This window comes from Choloepus didactylus, chromosome 1 (genome assembly GCF_015220235.1).
Source record: "Choloepus didactylus isolate mChoDid1 chromosome 1, mChoDid1.pri, whole genome shotgun sequence".
Taxonomy (NCBI): Eukaryota; Metazoa; Chordata; class Mammalia; order Pilosa; family Megalonychidae; genus Choloepus; species Choloepus didactylus.
The window spans coordinates 126179378-126200742 of NC_051307.1; the positions used below are offsets into that span (position 1 = coordinate 126179378).

The 21365-nt window shown below is 35.6% G+C and overlaps 1 protein-coding gene across 2 annotated transcripts in view; it reads right to left on the reverse strand.

Moving 5' to 3' along the window:
• SERPINI1 (serpin family I member 1) overlaps window positions 1–21365 on the reverse strand; it is a 103575-nt gene that overhangs the window by 23587 nt on the left and 58623 nt on the right. For both annotated transcript variants that reach the window (XM_037841301.1, XM_037841305.1), the window contains exons 2-5: window positions 9187–9454; window positions 7922–8152; window positions 6111–6305; window positions 4428–4632 (exon numbers count right to left, since the gene is read on the reverse strand). In XM_037841301.1, the coding sequence (XP_037697229.1) occupies window positions 4428–4632; window positions 6111–6305; window positions 7922–8152; window positions 9187–9436 (881 nt within the window). In that variant the 5' untranslated portion in view covers window positions 9437–9454. The remainder of the gene's footprint in view (window positions 1–4427; window positions 4633–6110; window positions 6306–7921; window positions 8153–9186; window positions 9455–21365) is intronic.

A 21365-nucleotide genomic window follows, 5' to 3' on the forward strand; every position in this document is an offset into this window, starting at 1 on the left:
TTCTTTGAAGCTTTCTGTATTGGGCTTCTTAGAGTAATTGTTTTAGAAAAAGGAAAAAGGATTTAAAAAAAAAAAAAAAAAAAAAAAGGGCCCTCCTCAGAGATCTAATGGGTTATTGAAATGCTAATAGACAAAGCAACCAGGGCCATTAAGGAAAGGTCCACAGGGCAGAGAGATCAGCTTTTCTTCGGGATTTGCATATGCGCCTCAGGGCCCTTCCCCTTTCTATGTTCACCAGAACTCCAAAAATCCTCCGCTTTTATTTTGGAGTTTTTCGTGTTGTTTTTTTTCTATGCCTGTCTCCTCTCTGCTGGGCTGGCTGCTCTCAGATTCTCTGGTGTCTGGTCTCAGTCTATCTATGGTTGGAGTTTGAATCAGTAGAATGAGTTTCCGATAAGGGCTACCACTGCAGTTCTCCCTTCTCCTTCCCAGAGCTGACAGCCCCTCCTCGCATGGGCTTGAGCCTGGCAGAGAGGGGCGCGGGTCCCCTGGCCGCAAAAACTTACAGATTTCGCTGATCTCAGCAGTTCGACGTTTTCATGAGTGTTGTATGAAGTATGCCCAAAGACAGATTGCTCTGTGGTGTCCAGTCCACGCAGTTCCTGGCTTTTTACCTACTTTCCTGGAGGAGTAACTAAAACTTACAGCTCACCAGTCTGCCATCTTGCCCCGCCTCCACCAACAATAGGTTTTAAAAATAAAATAGCATTACAGGCAGATTTTATATTTAACCCACTGAATTTAAAAATAAAAGGCCACACACTGCATATTTAAAACCGAAAGGCATGCCTGTTTTACAAAAGGCACACAAGGCAATGATGCATTTATAATTTTTTGTCTAAATAAGTTGAAGAGGTATGTAGAGGGCAGAAGCATGAAGGCTGAGTAGACGTAGAAAACAAATGTCAGTAAAGAACAAATATTTATTAAACATAAGGAGATTAATAAAATTTACAAGCAATTAAAATTGAAACAAATCAAAACTTTTCTAGAAAAACCTAAGGAAAAAAAAAGTGCTCATCTAAAGAACAAAAATCAAATAGCTTATGTATTGGTTCTCTTTTAGAAAAATGAAATGAAGATGCTTTATCAATAGAATAATTTCAAAAGAACAGGATGGTTTCTGGTTACAGATAGAGAACTACTTCACATTCTTTGATTTCCAGCACTCTGATCACAGATGACAAATATGAGACTATGGAAGTGTGAGTGGAAAGATACTACAGCAAAGTACATCTGCATTCCAAGTAAAAAGACTGAAAAGCAAACAAATACCACAAAGAGGGTAAGGTTCAGTAGAATCAGGTTTAAAAAAAAATTCTTTGTAGAGAAATTAAATATAACACAACCCATAAGACTAATACAAGATAAATATTAGAACTTAAATTGTATAATGAAAAATAAATGCTAATAGTAATGTGATGCTAACTCTGTGCCAGGCATTGCTCTAGGTGCTTTTCAGATATTATATTTATATAATATATTAGTCAAACTGTTTTTGCCACCATGAATAAATGGGAAGAAAAGAGATCTGGCAATATTATTTAAGTCTTCTAGATGTGTAACTATACTTAAACCTTGGGGTATGTCAGTGGATTTAGTGATATCACATAGGTATAGTCATCTTACCCTTTGCCTGAATAGAAGCTTGCATTTTGGATAAAAAATTAAATGTCAATTCAGAATCTGATGCCTATATAGTTTATTTTTCAGGGAAAAATGAAATAAGAACAAAAATACAAAGTAATTGCGCCTTCTCCCCTTCCCCATTTAAAAAACAAAACAAAACAATAAAAAAAATTGAAAATCCTGTACTGCTTAGAGATGTTTGTATAAGCTCTAGTATAATAAAAAGTAAAGTACTTTCCAAGCAGGACAAGAAGGTGGTAAAATTACAGAAATGCAAATTGCATATTCAGAATGATATCTTTACATGAATAAAACTATACAAACCGTTAGAGACTGACATAAACCTAAAACACAGGTATTAGAAATGTTTTCCCTTTGTTAAATCTGGGAAACAAATTTCACACCTTCTTTGAAAATTTGGTGGCTTCTAATTCTGTATAATGGTGGGAGTGGATATTTTCCCATGGATTACTACTCACACGCAAGTATTTGAAAACAGTCAATTGGCTAAAAAAGAAACCAAGTTTATCGTATCTAGCTATATTTAGCCTCCCTCTCTATACATTAGCCATGCAGGGAGCAATAATTCATAGAACCCTTGGAGAAGCAGATGCATGGAGATTAACTGTGCCTAGTTTAGTAACAGGCATTAATATGGCAAGCAAGCTAAGCTATTTCATAACTAAAGACATTCTTTAGAAAATGAAATTGTAACTTTCTTCTGTTACCACTTTCAACTGCTCAGGGGACAGGACCTGGAGATCACATTTTCTGGTGAATATGGTTGATTTAGAATATGTAATACTTATTAAGCTTTCATGGAGAATTTTGTTAAAATATTCCTAAACAACTTTAATCCTTAGAGAAACAAAGCATTTGGAGATGTTTCACTTAGTCATTGGAATTCAATAAGGGAAACATTAGCACTGTTCTGAATTTCCTATATTATTAAAATGAATTTCCTGTAAACAAAGTAAAAATATAAATCTAATGATAAAAAGTCACTAGATGAAAGCTAATATGAACTAAATGTTTTATAAGTTCAAACTAATTTAAATAGTAATTTAAATTTAATTATTGATGTTCAACAGTGAATTGTTCTTTTAGAGTTTAGATACATTGTTTATATGTTACATATGTAGGAGTCAATTACCGTATGAAACAAAAACTTGGCTTTCTATGTTAGGTATTCATTGGCTGTCTCTCCTCATAGACTTACAGGAAAATTCTTTTCACATTAATGTATTGTCAAGGAGAGTTAGACAAGCTAAATATCCTAGCCAAAAAGAAAAAAAAAAATCAACTATTTGGATGAATTATGATTACTTTTAATTTTTGTAAGTAAACTAAGAAATGTATGGCCATATATTATGTACCCTTAGATATCATGAATATATAATATCACATGATGAATATATATATTTTAGCAAAAAATGCCTATAGTCCTAAACAGATCTCATTCATTAACATATGCAAATTATCTGCTAACTTTATGAAATAGACATTTGCATAAAATGTAACTTTTAAATGACAATTCCTCTAATTGGAATAAATAATGAGTTAATGAGATTTTAATAATTCAGTTTTAATACTGTCATCTTATTTAGAACCTTTCAATGTTCATATTACTCATACTAGTGTAATTTTCTTAATATGGAATGAGTATTAAGAACTGTATTCCCACATACACATGCACATACACATGTTGATTTGTTGCTTTATTGAGTTTCTTTTCTAACCTAAAATTTAAACATTATGTTTATAAACATGTTGTATGTATTTACAGGTCTAGCTCCCCTCTAGGTTTTAAAGTATTCAAGGAGAGAATAAATATTTTCCAAACATTTATTGTGTCTCTACTATGAGGTAAAGGTCTGTACCCTAGAAAAACTTAGAGAACGAAAAAGACCAACCAAAAAGTAATATCATTGTGGGGTGGTACCAGATAATAACAAGGAGATACATAAATAAGACGCGAGTGAGGACCTTCTGGCACCATCAAGTGCTTCTTGGAAGGCTTCCGAGAAGAATCGATGCCAGAGTTGTACCCTCAGGGCTCAGTAATAAATCTGGCAAACAAATGTGAGGAGGGCAATTTAGGCAACAGCAGGAACATAAATAGAGACCCAAAGGCATGAAAAGAGCATCCTGTATGTGGTGTAACCACATGCACTTGGATAATACTCACTACCAATGTTTGATGGTGAGGGGCTAGAAGTGGAATTGAGGAAACAGATGGTGGTCAGGCATCATGGATTGTATTCTTTCAGCCATGGGAGGACTTAGCAGGGTTTCTTCTTCCTGCTTATTTATGATTGCATCTTGGCATCTAGCACCATGACAGGCTTGCAGTTCTTACACAATGTTGAGATTATTTTCTCTACAGTTACAGTCAATGTTTAAATAGTAATGAAATAATATAAAAGACCATCAATACAAATGATATTCAAAGACAATCTATTGAAAACTCTTCTAAAAAAGAAGGTAAGCATATTGAATCATATCTGAAATTAGGTCACAGTAAGTAGTACTGGAAGAATCAATAAAAGAGCAAGTGCTTCTGGGCAGGACTGCAGGGGTATGAAAGAATACATTAAAAGAAAAAGTAGAAGGAGGAGAAGGCCAAGCAGGAAAAGAGGGGCGAGGGGGATGGGGAGGAGGAGATGGCGAGGGAGAGCGAGCAGGAGGAAAAGAGAGCAGAATAAAACTTAAAAACTGGCAAGAGTTTTTCTGTGCCAGAAACCTCATTGTCATCCTGCTTCCATGCTTTCAAAGGGAGTCGTGTGGGAGCCTCTCACCTGGGCAGGTACACTTCCACTTTTTGCTTCTTCACAGAGTTTGCCCATTCTTCAATCAGCTGTGCTTTGACTAGTGGTTCCAGAGTGGCCAGTGGAACTTCCTGTCTGGGGAGTACCAGCATCATACTAATCTCATCTCCCTCATATGGTATTTCTAGGACTTGGTAGATACCACCAGCTTCATTTGAACCATCACTAAATTCCCCTAAAATAGGAAAGAAAGGTCAGAAAAAGCCCATATCAAAGCTTTAAAAAAAAAAAAATTAAGTTTGTTATAATTTTCTTCCAAAGTAGTGTATAGAATATGTGAAAATCAGGCATCTGGAAAAAACGAGTTTATCTGAAAATAGGCTGTGAAATTCAAGTGAATTCTTGGCCTTGGGGGCATTTTATTTTAGAATCTTCACAATTATTTGACAGTTGTCATAAAATGTTCTCGAGAGAGTCTTTATTTTGAAATAAGTCAAATAAACTCATATTTAAAGTATATCATTAGAAACAATGAAAAGTCTAGATCAGAAAAATAAAATCCTGGCTCCAAGTCGGATGGAAATCACATTTACCAATATCTACCTGATTTCTAAGCAGGGAAAAATTGACCATGTAACATCTGTTACTCTACAGTTATCATAAATACAAGTTTCGAGGCCAAAAATGAACAGCCAAATTTAATTGGCCAAAATTAAATCTAAGCATTCTACAGAGTTATCTGGTATATTTGTGATGATTAAGAACTCAAAATTAGGTAATTAAATAATTAGATAATTGACTTTGTGCTCTATGAACTTAGTCAAATTGACTAGGTTTTTATAAACAAATAAATTAAAGCCTTAGAAAATGATGAGACAATTGATACTTTACAATTCCCCCCATTTTAAAAACTAAATGTAATGCTTTTGTTATGAATATTTTCCTATAACTGATCTATGTCCTTTAAAAATCATACTAAGCATTTTGGTTTGCCTAAAAATAGGTATTTTCCTTTCTTACTTTGTTAATTTTACAATCTACTTTTAAACAGAACAGACAATTAGTTCTAACATGATCTTATTTGGCTTGAAAATTACATTTCTGCTTATAATTTAGCAAGTTATTACAATTCAATGTAGTGTATAGGAAGAAATAATGCCTTAGACTTCTGTAAAGTCTGATAAACATCTTTGAAAATAATGCCAAATATATTGAGCGGTATTCCAAATTATAGACTTTCAATAATTAAAACTATGAATGAATAATTCAGTCTGGTTATACATAAACAAGCCTACAGTAAAATTTTAAAGTAAAGAAAAGTCCACGTAAGAGAAGAATTCTAATAATTCAAAAGCGGCGAGGAGACCAAATCAAGTGTTTGGTAGAATGTACAGTTCACTGAAAACCACACCAAAGTCGATGACTTTTTTTGTAGTAACTCTGAATGTTATTGCACAATGTCAGGCATTTTCACATGAATAAATCCTCTCTGTGGGTGTGAGCAACTTTATAAGTTAAAGAAACATATTGGAAAGCTATCAATGCATCTAACATTCCCTCAGGATGTAATTAGAAGCCTTTGAAAAAGAAGCCAAGGAAACTGAACTGTAGCCCAAACTAGCCTGACAAGCAAATGAATAATGGATAGATTGTGTTCTTCCTTAGGAATTTAATATACTGTAAAAAGAGAGAAAAACAGCCAACATGTCTTACCATAATAAAATTCCCCTTGTTGATACATCATTGGAATCTGGACTTCACTTTCATCATCTTTAGTGAAGGAAAAGGTTCTAGTATTTTCAGGTCTAAATTGTGACTTCCAGTTCCCCTTGAAGTAGACAGCATTGATGAGCGCCAGATGAGTGGCAACATCAAAATCCCTTGGAGATACTAAATCTCTCAACAGATCTGTCCAGGAAAAAATAATTAGATGAAAATAGACATTAAATTGGAAGGCGAAAGGGGTCCAAAAGGTTATCAAACTATCATCTGATAGGGTGATCCAGAAAAAAATGTATACCTCTGCCAAATTTACTATAAAAATAAATGGTTTCTTACTAAGGAAAAACAGTTACACTGTTAAAAGGTCAAATTGCTTCTACATGTCAATTATAAACTATTTTTAAATAGAGATTAAGGCATCCAGGAGGCCCATACCACCTAAAATAACACTAGTAGTAACTTGATACTTTTGCACAAATTACAGAACCCCATACAACAGATTCTCAGGGCCACTATTTTGTAGTTGCGATGATGATCATAAAACTCAACACAGATTAAGCCTTTATAGAACGTTTTTTTCTAAGTTTCATTAAAATGTCTTCCAACTTGAATTTTTTCCACATATATATTAGAAATCTTTACACCAAACCTAACTGCTTTTGAGTACGTGAAAATAGATGAATGAAAACCAATTTAACTCATGAGGCATTATTTTATATCATTTGAAATGCTCTTTCCAAATCTATTTTGAAAGAGATTGGGTTTTTTCTGTTTGTTAGTAGTGTCTAAAAGAGTTTGGAAACAAACAACTCTTAATAATTCAATTCATTTTAAGAGATTACTACTCTGATTTATTCTTTGAATGTAAAAAAAAAAATCCATAAAGTTCTTTATCCTACATTTTAATCTCATTGGAAAACGTAGAACCAAAATTTTCTTAGTATTCTCTCATTTTATTAATTCTGGCACTTCCTAAGGTAGAACATGGCTTAGCATTGGGGGGATTATAAGATATAGTATAATCTGATCAGGAATTTTTTCCCAATATAAAATGTATTAGATTAACATGATTTTGGGCATTTGACAAAAAGACTCAACTTCTTGAATAGCTATGGTAATCTACTCTCAATTTGCCCTCATTTTTTTAGATTCCAATTTCAATTTCAATTATCTTACTAGTAAGGCTGAGAAATAAAACTGTGAAATATGAAACACTTGGAAACCTGAAATACATTTTAAAAACATGAATTAGAAATAAAATTCAAAATAAATGTAACTTGTCTCTATATCTTAGAGCTTAAAATGGCCTGCTCTTTTTTAAAAGGAATCCTATGCATTTTTTTTTTTTTTTACCAGTCAAGTTCTGTGGCTTAAAAGCTAATGAACTTCTTTAAACTCTGATTTATAGATCTCTTATTCTATTTTAATTGTATGGTTGAAAGAACCACCAACTGCTATTCTAATGAATATCTAATTTATTGGTCAGCTCAAGCAAAATTCCACACCATGGTTAAGATTACTATGCAGAAGAAACCCATCAGTTGGAGGACACAGTTTTTAGATTAATTTATTGGTACCAAATAAATTTGTACTTTTGTACATGACAAAAGATTTAACTTCTTTCTCAAATGCTTTTTCATAAAAATGCTTCTAAAATAGATCATAATTCATAAAAAAAAATAATTGTTAGACACCCAACTAATGTCCAAAATGTAAATGGAGTGAGGGGTCAAATAATTTCAGGAGCAAAAGATAATGAAAACTAAGTTTACATAGAGAAAGAAAGAAACCAAATAACATACTATTCGTGTTATTCTCCACCCACTTATTGATGTAGTTGGCCACAGCTATATTTTGACTGAAGTCCACATGATTTACTTCTGCATTAAAGTATTTTTTTATCATTTGCAAAAATTCATCATTGATATGAACTCCATTTTGCACAAAGAGGGAATTGGCAATTTTCATCACATACTGGCTCTCCTCAGTGGTTACCATGTTGGAAAAGTCCTTCAAGAAAGAGAATTCTTCACCTGCAAGATGATAAAGGATAAGTTTATTAGTGAAAGATCAAGGAGAGTTGAGGATCATTAAAACACATTGTAAAACCATATTTCAAGACAGACTAATAGAACACGGGCCAAGGAAAAAGTGCCAGACTTCCTCCACACACAAACATGGTAAAAAGCTTCAGTATCTGTACTACTTCTACATGTTCAAATGAATTTTTGCAGCTTAATATTATCAACTGATATCATTTCTTATTTTTATTATTATCTCATCTAGAATCCACAAAGTAGAGATTTTTTTGGTGGTTGTTTTCTTTTAAAGAACTCAGGTTACTTTCATTAAATTAGTCTTATTTTATAATTATCAGGAATAAGATTTAAGATTAATTATCTAGTTTAAAAATCAAGATAGTCTTTTAAATTTTACTCTCACTGGACTTTTCTCCCCTTATAACCAGAAAATCTATTAGAATTTGTTTTAGTTCTCAATATTTTCATGAGTTAATTCACATATATACTAGAGGCATTAAAATAGAAATAATACATCATGTTAAAGTGATTATGAAATACCTGTTGGCTAGAAATTTTCCCAAATGCATAATTTTCATAATAATACATTTCAAAAAAAATTATTGGATGCTATTTGAATGAGAATGATATAGTTTATTTTAAGCAAATGTTTCTGATATTCTTAGCCATATTTCTCTTCTTTATAACATTCATCATAGTTGTAATTTTTCAACTATTTGTGTGCTAATTGATTCATATATGCCTCTCCCTCTAGCCTGGAGCCATGAGCCATGTTTATTTTTCTTTGTACAAGAGGGGTTAATTTAAATTTTTAAAAAATATGAGGTACTTTTCTTAGGTTCATTCAGTCAGGGATGGAGCCAGGAGTTAACATTGTTCTTTGGTTTCCCTTCTCCTAGCCATACTTTCTCATAGAGATCACTTTCTTACCCTGTTAAATATTGCTGCTTCTGGCATGAGACACCAATATAACTGAGTTTACAGTCAAAGCCAACCCATTGTGAGAAATCAAACCTAAGCACACTTACCATTTTTCAGGCTGTCATATCCCATTGAGTGATGGATTTCTGTCAGAGTAGACCCTTGGGCCCCAAGTTCCATCATTCCCATTGCAAGAGCAATGCTTAATGGAGAGAAGAGAATATTTTCATCTTCCCCAGTAGTTCGAAGATGGTTATACATATTCACTGACAGCCCAGCAATGGTTTCATCAGGGATAGTGGCCTCTAAAGCCATACTTTGCAGAAGCAGCAAAGAGAAGAATCCAAGGAAAGCCATGTTGGAATAGTTTCAAGTCTACAAAACAATAATTTACATATTAATTATCTCCAAGAAATAGAGTAAAAGGTAAAAATATTAAAATTTATTTCTTTGCAAAGTTGCAAAGCAAACCAATGGTTTTAATGTCCATACACTATTAACATATCTGTAACAAAAAGCCCATTAAAGGATATGTTGGAAGGTCCATTTAAAAAAAAAATCAGTTAGTAGTCAAATTAACAAATAACATTGCTAAGTTCCTCAGACACTCCCAGAAAAAAGAAAACCATGGCCCCCACTCTTGCCGGCTTAAGAGCATATGTAGCCGTATATAAACAAGTAATTGTAAGTCATGTTTGGTGAGGTTAATTTATCAATTTTTCATAAACTCCTACCATGTATATTTTGGTCATGATTTCAAAGCAATTTATCTTAGCAATATAGGTTGAGTACAACTATAACAAAGACCAAAAGATATTTCCATGACTTAAGATGAACAAGCAAAGTTAACCATTTGAAAAATGCTGCTTTATTCATTTACTTCAATTTATAAAATCAGTGCACTTTGTAGCTGTATTACTGACTGGCATCTGGCACTGTCCACTGTGGCCTTTCTTAGCATTATAAAAACTTTGTATGGTACTGCTGTGTTGATCATATCGTGAATCAAAATACACGTCTCTCTGGAATAGTTGTATGAAGAACCGTGCTGTGTAGGTAGTTCCTACTGGGAAAAGAAGTTTATTAAATCCAGAATGTATGAGATTCTATTGTGCTAAGTTCAGTATGGGAAATACACATTCCCAATTTTTTTTTCTCTTTAGAAAAGATGTGTTGTATTGAAAATTGTTACTATTAAATGATAATTTAGTTCTAGTAGTCTTTTAGGATTACATTAATGCATTCTAGAAAGAGCAAGATCTTTAGGAAAGCGTTGGATTAGGCTTTGGACTTTTACAATAAGTGTGAAGAAGTGGTGTCATGAAACATTCTAATGTATAAACATTTACCTTTTGCAATCAAAATGAAATGAAATTTGAGCAATTCAGAAAGCATATCTATATAATCTTGATTATCCTTTTGTAATAATTTGAAGTCCAAAAGACTGTATTTTTAAAGAAGTTACTATTAATGTGCTGGCCGATATATCAAAAAGATATTTGATTATCTGAAATACCTTTTGCATGAAATTTCTCAGTATTGTAACAGCAACTTGTCAAATCCAAACATATTTGATTATGTTCTCCCTATAAGTTGAAATTGAAATAGTATTGTGGTTCTGTGTATTATATTTAAAGAAAAAAAAATCTCTTTGGAAGAGATCATACACATTGCCACAAGTCCCAATTCATTCGCCCCAGGCTACAGAGCTCACAGTCAGTGGTAACCCAGAGAATGAGCAGATTTAACACAACCTTGTGTGGTTTTTCCCTTACACTTTAGTTCCCTCTGAGGCTGCTGATCCCACTGACACTCTGGGCAGGGAGGAGCCTCTGGCCAGGGTTGAGAATGAAATTGAGTTTTTGCTACAACACTGCCCTTTTATGCTAGGGCTTATGTTACCATTCCAGCTTATACTAACAAACCAGAGATTCTATTTAAAGGAATACTTCTAAATATCAAGCTTATCTGGTTCTTGAGCCAAATCAAATGGTGGCAAAGTCACATTTTCTCCTGAGAGGAGACAGCAATGTCAGTGCCCTGATGTTTCTGAATATATTTCTGCCCCTCGGCCTGCCAGTATTCCAGAAGCTCTGTCTCCCCACAAACACCCTGAATGGCAGATGCTCATGACAGGGTTCCCTGTCATCTGGAAAGTTAAACTGCCTATTCAAATATTAAGTAACTTACTTGTTCTTGATCTTTTTTTCCTCCTCATTAAAACAACTTGTAAAATGATATTGAATAAATGCATTTGGAAAACTGTATTTTAATTAGTGACAAACATTAAGAGTTCCCATCACTTTACAGAATACGTACATATTTAATTTAAGAGCAGTGCATTTCAAACAGGCTTTTGAGTCAGAAACTCCTAGTCAATTCTGTAATACTTGTAATTTCAATTTCAAAAACTCCGTGGTCATTTTACAAGTCTTTCACACTTTAGGATTAGAAGTAGCAGCTTTATGTCTGAGAAATTCCAAGTCTCCTCCTCCCCTCCCCCACTTCTGTATTCTTTATTGTTTAGGAAAGTTTGGTGCATCCTGTATGTAAATATGTACTCTCACAAAGCGGGCTGTGAGGAGGCAAAGGATGCCAAAGGATGGCAAGGGACAGATGCTAATGGGTGATCAAGTGCAGAACAGCTTCTGTCGTGTATGCAATATTGGGACAGAAGCCAGGTGCTGAGAGTGTAGCTGCCCTAAAAGTCTACTGATGAGGGTCTCTTTTGGGAGACGGCTGCTGCTGTGGCATTCTTGTTTCCTCTTATACTTCAGTCTAGTTGGAGCAGAGAACCCCAGGAAAATGTGGAAGTAAATGGATAGAGTTCTCTCTCTCTCTCTCTCTCCAGATTCAGGTAGAAATTTATCAGGTACCTTCTAGGTTGAAAGGGAGCCTAAGAGATATCTGATATTTTCAATATTTGGGATGTGATACTGTTCAGTGGAAATTAAATGCAAGTCAGATTCAAAGGCCCGTGATTTTAATCCCTACACTATACTGCTGTTCATGCCATCTTAACATCTACCCTGTAAAGACCCATCCTGGCCTCATTGCTTTCATTTAATATTATCTAGTATAAGAACAAAAAATTAAATTCATCATATGGTAGTTGTATCTGTCAGTCAATAATACAGCTATTTTGAAACCACTACATTTGATATGATCATCAAATTTTAGACTAATAGAAAGATTTCCTTCATATACAATAAACATCAACCTATTGCCAACCAATAAGCCTTCCAGAAAACAAGGTCAAGCTACTATGTTCATAGGCATTTTACATATGATTGCATCATGAGAAGAATGATTATCACTAAGATAGATAACTTTGCAATGGCCCTGTAAGTAGGAACTTTATTGACCCCATTTTATAAATGGGAAAGCAGGCCTAAAGAGCTGAGGAACTTACCCAAGATTACATAGTATGTGCTAGAGCCAGGACTGTCAATCTCCCAGGACCTTAAGCGCTACAGTAAACTGCCTCTCTATACCTTGGATAAAGTGGGAAGATATGAAACTTGGCAAAGAAGGGCTTGGATTCAAGTCCCAGGTCTGATATTTAAATGCTGTGTAACTTCTGGCAAGTCACATGCATTTTTTCAGCCTTAGCTTTTCTACATTTGTGAAATGAGGATTATCAACCCCCACTCTGCAAGACTATTAAAGAATTACATGAGATGGTGTATGTGAACCTTTCATTTTAAGCTACAAGTTATACTAACAACCACCAGTAATATCAGAAAATGTGTTTCCTAGGTATGTGTATTTTCTAAGTCAAATAAGAGGCTATGAGCAAAAAGGAGTATAAATCATTCCTGTTGGCCCATATAATGTAGCACCATTAGCTGTTCATTCAGCCAAGATTGATCAAAGTCCCATGAAGATACTAAAATATATAGGACAGGCCATTTTCTTCAAGGAAATCACATTATTTTGCAAGAGCATATGATCTATTTCAGCAGCTCTTATCTTTTTAAGAAAAGAGATCCTGTTAAGAATCAGGAGTAGGTAACTCATCCCTTCAGAAAATGCATGCATGTGGATCAAAGAAAATTATATTCTCTGGTCAGGATATTCACTGATCTCAGTTTAAGATCCCTGATCTACAGCAGATGGTTCAGATTCAGAAAGAAGCAGAGTCCCCAATGGACCTACATCTCAGCAGTGTTCCCTTTCTGGAGGGAAACAGAGGTGTCAAAACCCCTAATGCATCTTCAGTCTTCTGGAGGAATCTTAAAGGAGAGCCCCTAATGTGTGTGGGAGAGAGCTCTTCCAGGGCCATGAACAGCAGGCCACTAATAAAAAGTTCCACCAGGAAATGAGGAAGAGTGTGGCTGTGAATGGTAGGAGCAGGTCATGTCAGAAAACTCCTTGGTAAAGGTTTATGGAGCTCTGCTCTAGAAACACACTTGTTTATCCACAGGAAGTGATCTTTCTTCCTTTTGAATGCAAGAATTACAATCCTCAAGCAATCTGACCTCTGATAGCTTCCCCAGCTCTTTGGAACACCACCCCACACCACCACCACCATCTCTGTTGCCACTCCTTCTGAATTTTTTTTTTTTTTAATGGGAAGGAGAGATCTCCTTCCTGCTCCCTGCTAAGTATAGGTATTCTCCTTGGATGTAATCCTGGCCCTCTCTTCTCTGTAATACTCTTCATACTCCCACTGGTGAACTCCTAAAACAGAGATACTTCAACTAATACCCCTATTCAAATTATTCCCAGCTAAATAAAAATCTAGCTCTGGTTTCATGTTCTTCTTAATTTCTGATGGTGTTGTGAGTTGTTCTTGGGGTATTTAATCTGTAACTGCTGCAAGCACTTCAAATTCAAGGTGGCACAAAGGAAACTCCTTATCTTTCAAACCCACTCTTTTTCTTAAAAATCCTTAATCTTTTGAGTCCTCACCACCTCTTTTTCCCTCATGTTCAACAAATTGTCAATACTTATTCCATTCTGTCTCTCCAGCGTCTTTCCTATTCATCATTCCACTGGCATTCCCATGGCCACAAATGCAGTTCTCCCTCTCAGTGCTTTCTCAAGGACCTTTGCCAACAGCTCCCAGACATTCTCCAAACCCCCGGCTACTGCTCTCTTCAATCAACATATATATAGCTCCAGATGAATTTCCTTGATTTTCTATTCTGCTCAGATGTTTTGGGTTGAATCATGTGCCCCCAAAAGATTATGTTGAAGTTCTAATCCCCAGTGCCTGTGACATGTAATCAAGTTAAAATGCAATCAAGTTAAGATGGGCCCTAATCCAATGTCCTTGTAAGATGAGGGAAATTTGGACACAAAGACACACTGGGAGAACTCCATGTGACAATGGAGGCAGTGACTGGAGTGATTTGTCTATAAGACAAGGAATGCCAAGGATTGCCAGAAAACACCAGAAACTAGGAAGAGGTAAGGAAGGATCCTCCCCCAAGGGCCTTTATATGGTGCATGGCCCTGCTGATAACCTGATTTCAGACTTCTAGCCTCCAGAACAAATTTCTGTTATGTTAAGCCATCATATTTGTTGTGTGTTATTTTGGCAGCCCTAGGAAACTAATATACCAGGTTATTCCCATATTTAAAAAACCTTAGAAGCTCCCTAATGCCTAATGGAATAAAGCCCAGACTCCACAGCCTGAACACAACATTCTGCACCATGACCCAGCATAACTTTCTACTAACTACTCTCTTTCATGCTTCCTGCAATTCCTGCAAGACTCCCTTTTGCAATAATAGTTTAGAATTTCCCTTTCCTGTTGCTGGGTTTTGTAGTTCTCTTTCTAGAAGTACCCCAGTGCAGACCCATATGTTCAAATCATAACTATCCCTCAAGGTTCTGCTCCAATTCCATCCTCTCCATGAAGACTCTCCTGGTTATCCATGTAAAAAAGTTATCTCCTCCTTCTCTGAAGTCCTGGCACATTTTATCTTTACCTCTGATAGCACACACTACTGCTTCCTTCTACTACAGATAATTCCACAAAGGTATCATTTCTTTTCCTAAGGCTTGTTGAAGGCACAAATGGAAGTCTACTCGTCTGTGAATGACTTAAAATACAGCAGAATAAGCATCTAATGTGTTACAAACATCCAGTAGAGTGAATTATGCACCCCATTTTAGACATGTTCTTAATCCTAATCTACTTTTCTGTGGGCATGAACCGTTTGTAAACAGGATTTCTTGAAGATGTTAGTTTAAGTTAAGGTGTGGCCCAACTGAATGAAGTTATGTCTTAATCTGGATTACCGAAGGCCCCTTAAAGACAAAGAAACCTGAAGCCAGAAGAAAAAGCCACAGGGAGAACAAGAACTCAACAGGAACCCAGAAGAGAAAGGAGAGGACATCATCACCATGTGATGTGAGGCAGGACTACAAGCCAAGGAAACCCAAGGACCCTGGCAGCCAGCACCAGAATGTTATAGACTTGGGTAGAAAGCATCACCTTGCTGACCCCTCAATGTTTTACTTCTCTTAGCCTCAAAACCAAGAGTCAATAAATTCCTGTTATATAAGCCAACCCATTCTGCAGTATCTGTCCTAGCAGCTTGGCAAACTGACACTACATAGTAGGTGCTAAATAAATATTTGTTGAATTAAAATAGCATGGAGATGTAATGCTCACAATGCTACCTTAGAAGGAACAGCATGAGTGGCTGCTGCTTCTAAGTTCTTATGACTAAATTAATCTGAGCCCAAAGGTAGTGGCTCATTTCATTTTTTATTCCCTTTGATAAAGTGTTTCCTCATTGAGTCTCAGACCATCTTTCCACCTGACAGAGTGGCACTGTCACCAATGCTGGCACAATGCACTAGCTGGACATGTGATGCATTAACAAATGAATAGCCCATCTTAAAAAATCACAAGAGGTAGGACCCAAATGTTACTATATTAACATTACTCGAGGCAATGGCAGGGCCCCATCGTTTATCATAATAACCAACACATTCTATTATGAGCTACTCTCACATGGAGCATTACTTTGCAGATTCCTCAGTTTGCCTTTTCACAAAAACAACACAATTTTGGAAGTAGAATAGTAGTAAACAGTGCTGTTGCACTAGAAAGTTGAAATAGTTGAGATATGAATAAAACTACCATTAATTCTTACATTTCTTCTCCCTGTTGCCAGTGCGGGGGGGTGGGGGGGTGGGTTGTCTGCATGAGTGAGTGTGTGTGCTGTGTCTGTGCACTATTTTAGAAAGCATTTGATTAAAACAGCTCTGGAACTAAATCTTGTAACTGAGATATGAGGAAGTACAAAACTAAAAGCCAGCATAATAAGAAAGTTTTAAAATAAGCTTCCTATTAATCTTATATAGAGGGAGATTGATCACTCAGAAATGCATCTTGCTGCTTTTTTTTTTTTAGTAACCCAATTACCTGAAATTTAAAAAAGAAAATAAATCTCATAATTGTGAATAGAGAAAAGAAGTAAGGTGCTCTTTAGCAGCTGAGGAAAATGGGTGAAGACCCTTTCTCCAGCAAATTACTCCCCCAAACCCTATGAAGACATGTGAAATAACTATGGAAAAATGCTAATACAAACAAACCTGAATTAGAAGTCCTTGAGCCTGTTAATTCCCAGATTTCTACATGTAAAAGATCAGTAACTTTTTTAAAATTGGGTAGCTAACATGGGATTGCAAAATTTTTATTTTGCCAAGTGCTCCAGTTTGCTAATGCTGCCAGGATGCAAAATACCAGAAATGGGTTGGCTTTTATAAAAGGGGGTTTATTTGGTTACACAGTTACAGTCTTAAGGCCATAAAGTGTCCAAGGTAATGCATCGACAATCAGATACCTTCACTGGAGGATGGCCACTGGCTTCTGGAAAACTTCTGTTAGCTGGAAGGGCCCGTGGTTGGCATCTACTCCAGAATTCTGGTTTCAAAATGGCTTTCTCTGAGGATGTTCCTCTGTAGGCTGCAGCTTCTCTTCAAAATGTCACTCTCAGTTGTTCTTGGGGCATTTGTCCTCTCTTAGTTTCTCTGGAGCAAAAGTCTGCTTTCAAAGGCCATCTCCAAAATGTCTCTGTAAGTTGTTGCTGCTCTCTCAGCTCCTGTATGTTCTTTAAAGTGTCCCTGTTGGCTGTAGCAAGCTCGCTCCTTCTGTCTGAGCTTATATAGTGCTCTAGTAAACTAATCAAGGCCCAAGATGAATGGGCAGGGCCACAGCTCCATGGAAATCATCCAATCAGAGTTACCACCTACAGTTGGGTGGGTCGTGTCTCCATGGAAACTCTCAATCAAAGAATTACAATCTAATCAACACCAATACATCTGCCCACACAAGACTGCATTAAAGAATATGGCTTTTTCTGTGGGACAGAATATATATACAAACTAGTACACCAAGTAAGTGCATGGATCGTGGGTGCAACAAAACAAAACAAAACAAAACATCCAATACAATGCCGCCTACAATCACACAAAAGAATAAATATTTCAATATGAAAATAGGACTGTCTTTTAAAGTAAAAATATTTGGACTCATGGAAGAGTCACTATATAATTTTTTTTCATTTTGCCATAGATTAGTGAAAACTTTAGCATGACCATGCACTGACTGTTTGGAAGCCATTGCTCTAATTTTGGTCAGCACTAGCTCAGTCTGAAATGTGGAACAAGGTGAAGTCTCCAGTATTTCATTTCTTGACTTACTAAGAAAAGGGGTTAAGGTAGATCAGTGGCAATGAAGCTGGGACATTTGCCAAGGAATTTATTAAAGAAAAGGAATCAATATAACTTGTGAAACAATCTGCACTGTTTAACTTGACAAATTTCCGTAATTCTATGATGCCTGCTTTTCCTCCAACTCTCCTCTCCCAATTTTTCAGAAATTGGGATAAAATCTTATAATCAATGTCAAAAGAAACAAGCTAGTCATCACAAAGAGAGGTAAGTTTTGACACAGTTGTCATTTCCTGTGCAAGTATTATAACCTGGTCAAGTATGAACTTTTGGTTATCATTGTTCCCTCAGTTACGTTATTGCCATTGGTGTTGTCTCACACAGTTGAGTTTTTGCTTATACTTGGATTCTGAATTATCCTCAATGTCAGCACTTTAAAGAAAAGGTACTGTGTATGCAGAAGAGAACAGAAAGTGTACTGAAGGATCCAAATCTGCTGTAAGTGATCCAAATATTCATCATTAGAGAAAGGAACCAACTTATTTTCTTGTAAAACAAGAAAATGCTTTATAAAGAACCCATGAATAGAAGACACATGGAAGTAGATAAATCTATGCAAGTAAATAAATCTTTTGTCCTTGGTATATATACAAAAGAACCATCTGTTGGATGTCAAACACTGCAATTAAAGGCAGAAGAATTTGCCAAATCACACAGAACAAATCACAGTGCTTTCAAAACTAGGAAAGGTGAGTGATCCATGCATGCCTGCTTTGTGAAGGACTATTGCTTGGGTGCTGAATTGCCAAAAACTTTCTGATAACTTTCGAAATTAGCTGTATATCATCCAGAGGTATATTATTAAACTGCAGTGTGTGTGTAAGGCAAGAGTGTGAGGGTGGACTACTCAATCAAATGAGAAATATACAGAATACTTCAGTATTCTTTGAAATGTATTAAAATTACATTTTCAATCACAAAGAAGCTAAAAAGGTGCGCATATGAAAAGTATCAGTCATATATATGACAAATGATGGTGAAAAGTGATTCAGAAGATTGTTAAGAAGGCTTAGACTTAAATTTTGGGTTACTGAAGGAATACGATTTAATTGTATAAATTAATATACCCCATTGTGCTATTTTTAAAGAGAAGTAAACACTTTTTCCCTGCTAAATTTTCTTTCTTTCCCCAAAAAGGTGTTATTAAATTGAGATGTCTCTTAAAACCAAGGAGTCAGAACCAAGGAAATCAGGTAATAAAAAGGCTTAATTCTGTAATTGCAACACCCATGAAAGTGTGATATAAATTATTCAATTTCTTCTTCTTTTTCTCCTTCCCTCTTTCTCCTCCTCTTCCTAATCCTCTTCTTTCTTCTTCTGCCGCTCCTTCTAGCTATCTAACCCACTGTGACCCTTCCGTACTCTCTTAATCTGCAATTTTCAATTGGATACAAGTTTAGGTTCTTTTTCCTGTTCTAGTTAATCAAGCAAGAAGGAAAGCTCATCAGATAGTCCTCAAATAAGGAGAACTTAAGAAAATGGTCAGGTAAATCAAATGGGGCATAATCATGAAAAGTGTAATGTATAGAGATTTAATTTGCTAGGAAAAATTAAGAAAGACTTTGAAATGAACCAAAATGACCTCTGGGTATTTTCAGTGGAAAACTATGCATCAGATAACAGTCTATGTTATCTGACTCTATGGCCTTTTATTGTCTTTTGAACAATTTTACAATTTTATCTAAATTGTAGAAACTGATGATAATGCAAATGACTCTTGTCCATAAAAATGCATGTTATGAATGGTGGAAAGAAATTGATTATTGCCATGTGGATATTGACCTGCTTTGCACCCATTAAGCAAATGAATTTCAGTGTTCCTGATGGGCTTATATATTTATCTGCTTTGGGGATTCTCTTTGGAATTGGTTGTAACATTTTACTGGTTCTCTCATTAATTAATGAGTTAAATAATTTCTTTGACCAAAGTGCCCTCCACAAAAGACATGTTTAGGTGTCAACCTCTGGTCCCGTGATTGTGAACCCATTTGTAAATAAGATCTTTGAAGATGTGACTAATCAAGGTGAGGCCAAACTGAATAAAGGTGGACCTTAATCCAATAAAGCTGAAGTCCTTTAAAGCAAAGGAAATTAGACAGGGAAAGAGAGAAGCCATGGAGAAGCAAGAAGCCGGAAGTCAGTGGAACCCAGAAGAAAAGATGCTGCCACATGCATTGTTGCATGATGGAAAAGCCAAGGAATCCCAAAGATTGCCAGCCAGTCACAAGATACCAGCCCCCAGGAGGAAACAAGCCTTCTATCCTCTGAAACCATGAGCCAATAAATTCCTCTTGTTAAGCCAACCTACTATACAGTGTTTGTTTTACCAGCTGGGAAACTAAAAAAAGTATTCATTTTATATTTATGAGAGTCATGATTATAACATTTTAAAATATAATTATCCTTTAACAAGTGTAGTAACTGATTTTTTTGAATACTGAAAGTTAGAAATTTTTCTTTCAAAAATATTTATTTTCATGGGATAATTCAGTGATCAGAGTAGGAAGGAATTGGAGTGTCAGTACTTTCTTACTTACCAGATATTCCTTAATTATTGATTGAATTAGTACTGTGTCAGTGGTTCCCCCAAATTATCTGGGAGAACTCCGTGGCTTGGACTTACTGATCACATAGCAGCTACTGCTGAGCTGGTTGTGCTACAACTCTAAAGTTCTGGGTATTTTGCAAGTATCCAAGAGAAGGCTGGGCCAGGAAGAGTCTATGTTGGCCAGCACTCACTCAGGGACTGCCCGATCATGGAAATGTTGATAAAGAACCAAGGGAAGATGAAGTGCCAAAACTCCCCAGAACTTCTAAAATGCTTTGGTTTATATTTAATATAAGTTTGAATTCCTCAACAGCAAGAAGAGTCTAATTGGGATGTGGAGGGATTGTCTTAGAGTACTCCCTTTCTTTGGCAGTGCCTGAGGCTTCCCCTGAATTTTTAGCCTTTCTCATTAGTAGTAGTAGGAGGTAGGGGCTTTAGACTTCCAAGAATATTTTCCAATAATTATAACCTCTTGGAAGTTGTTTTGACTCAATAATAGATGTTGAATAAATAAATCTCTGGTCAGTCCTTTCCCATCTTAGACCATAAGACATTTCTAAAATTAAAAGCTAAAATATTTGAATACTCTTTGCCCTTTAAAAAGTTAGGATAATGCTGTCCAGTAGAGCTTTCTGCAATGATAGAAACATTATATATCTGTGCTATTGAATATGGTAGCCACTAGCCACGTGAATAATGCGCAACTGAGGAACTGAATGTCTAATTTAATTTAATTTAAATAGCTGCATGTGACTAGTGGCTAATATTTTAGATTATGTAGCGCTAGAAGTAGGCCAAACATGTATTTTTATAGCATTGTTTTTAGACAAAGTAGCCTATAATACACGTGTTTAAAATAAAAGCAGAGAAAAATTAGTAGCGCAAACCCTACAAAATATGTCTCCTTACCTAAGATATTTTTATTTGAAAACTTACTCCCTTTCTTTCTTAAGGTGATCTCAAATGATAAAGAGGCTCCATTTGGAATTCCAAAGGCTTTTGGTTTAGCAGGTGATTACTGGGGAAAATAAAGTCGATTG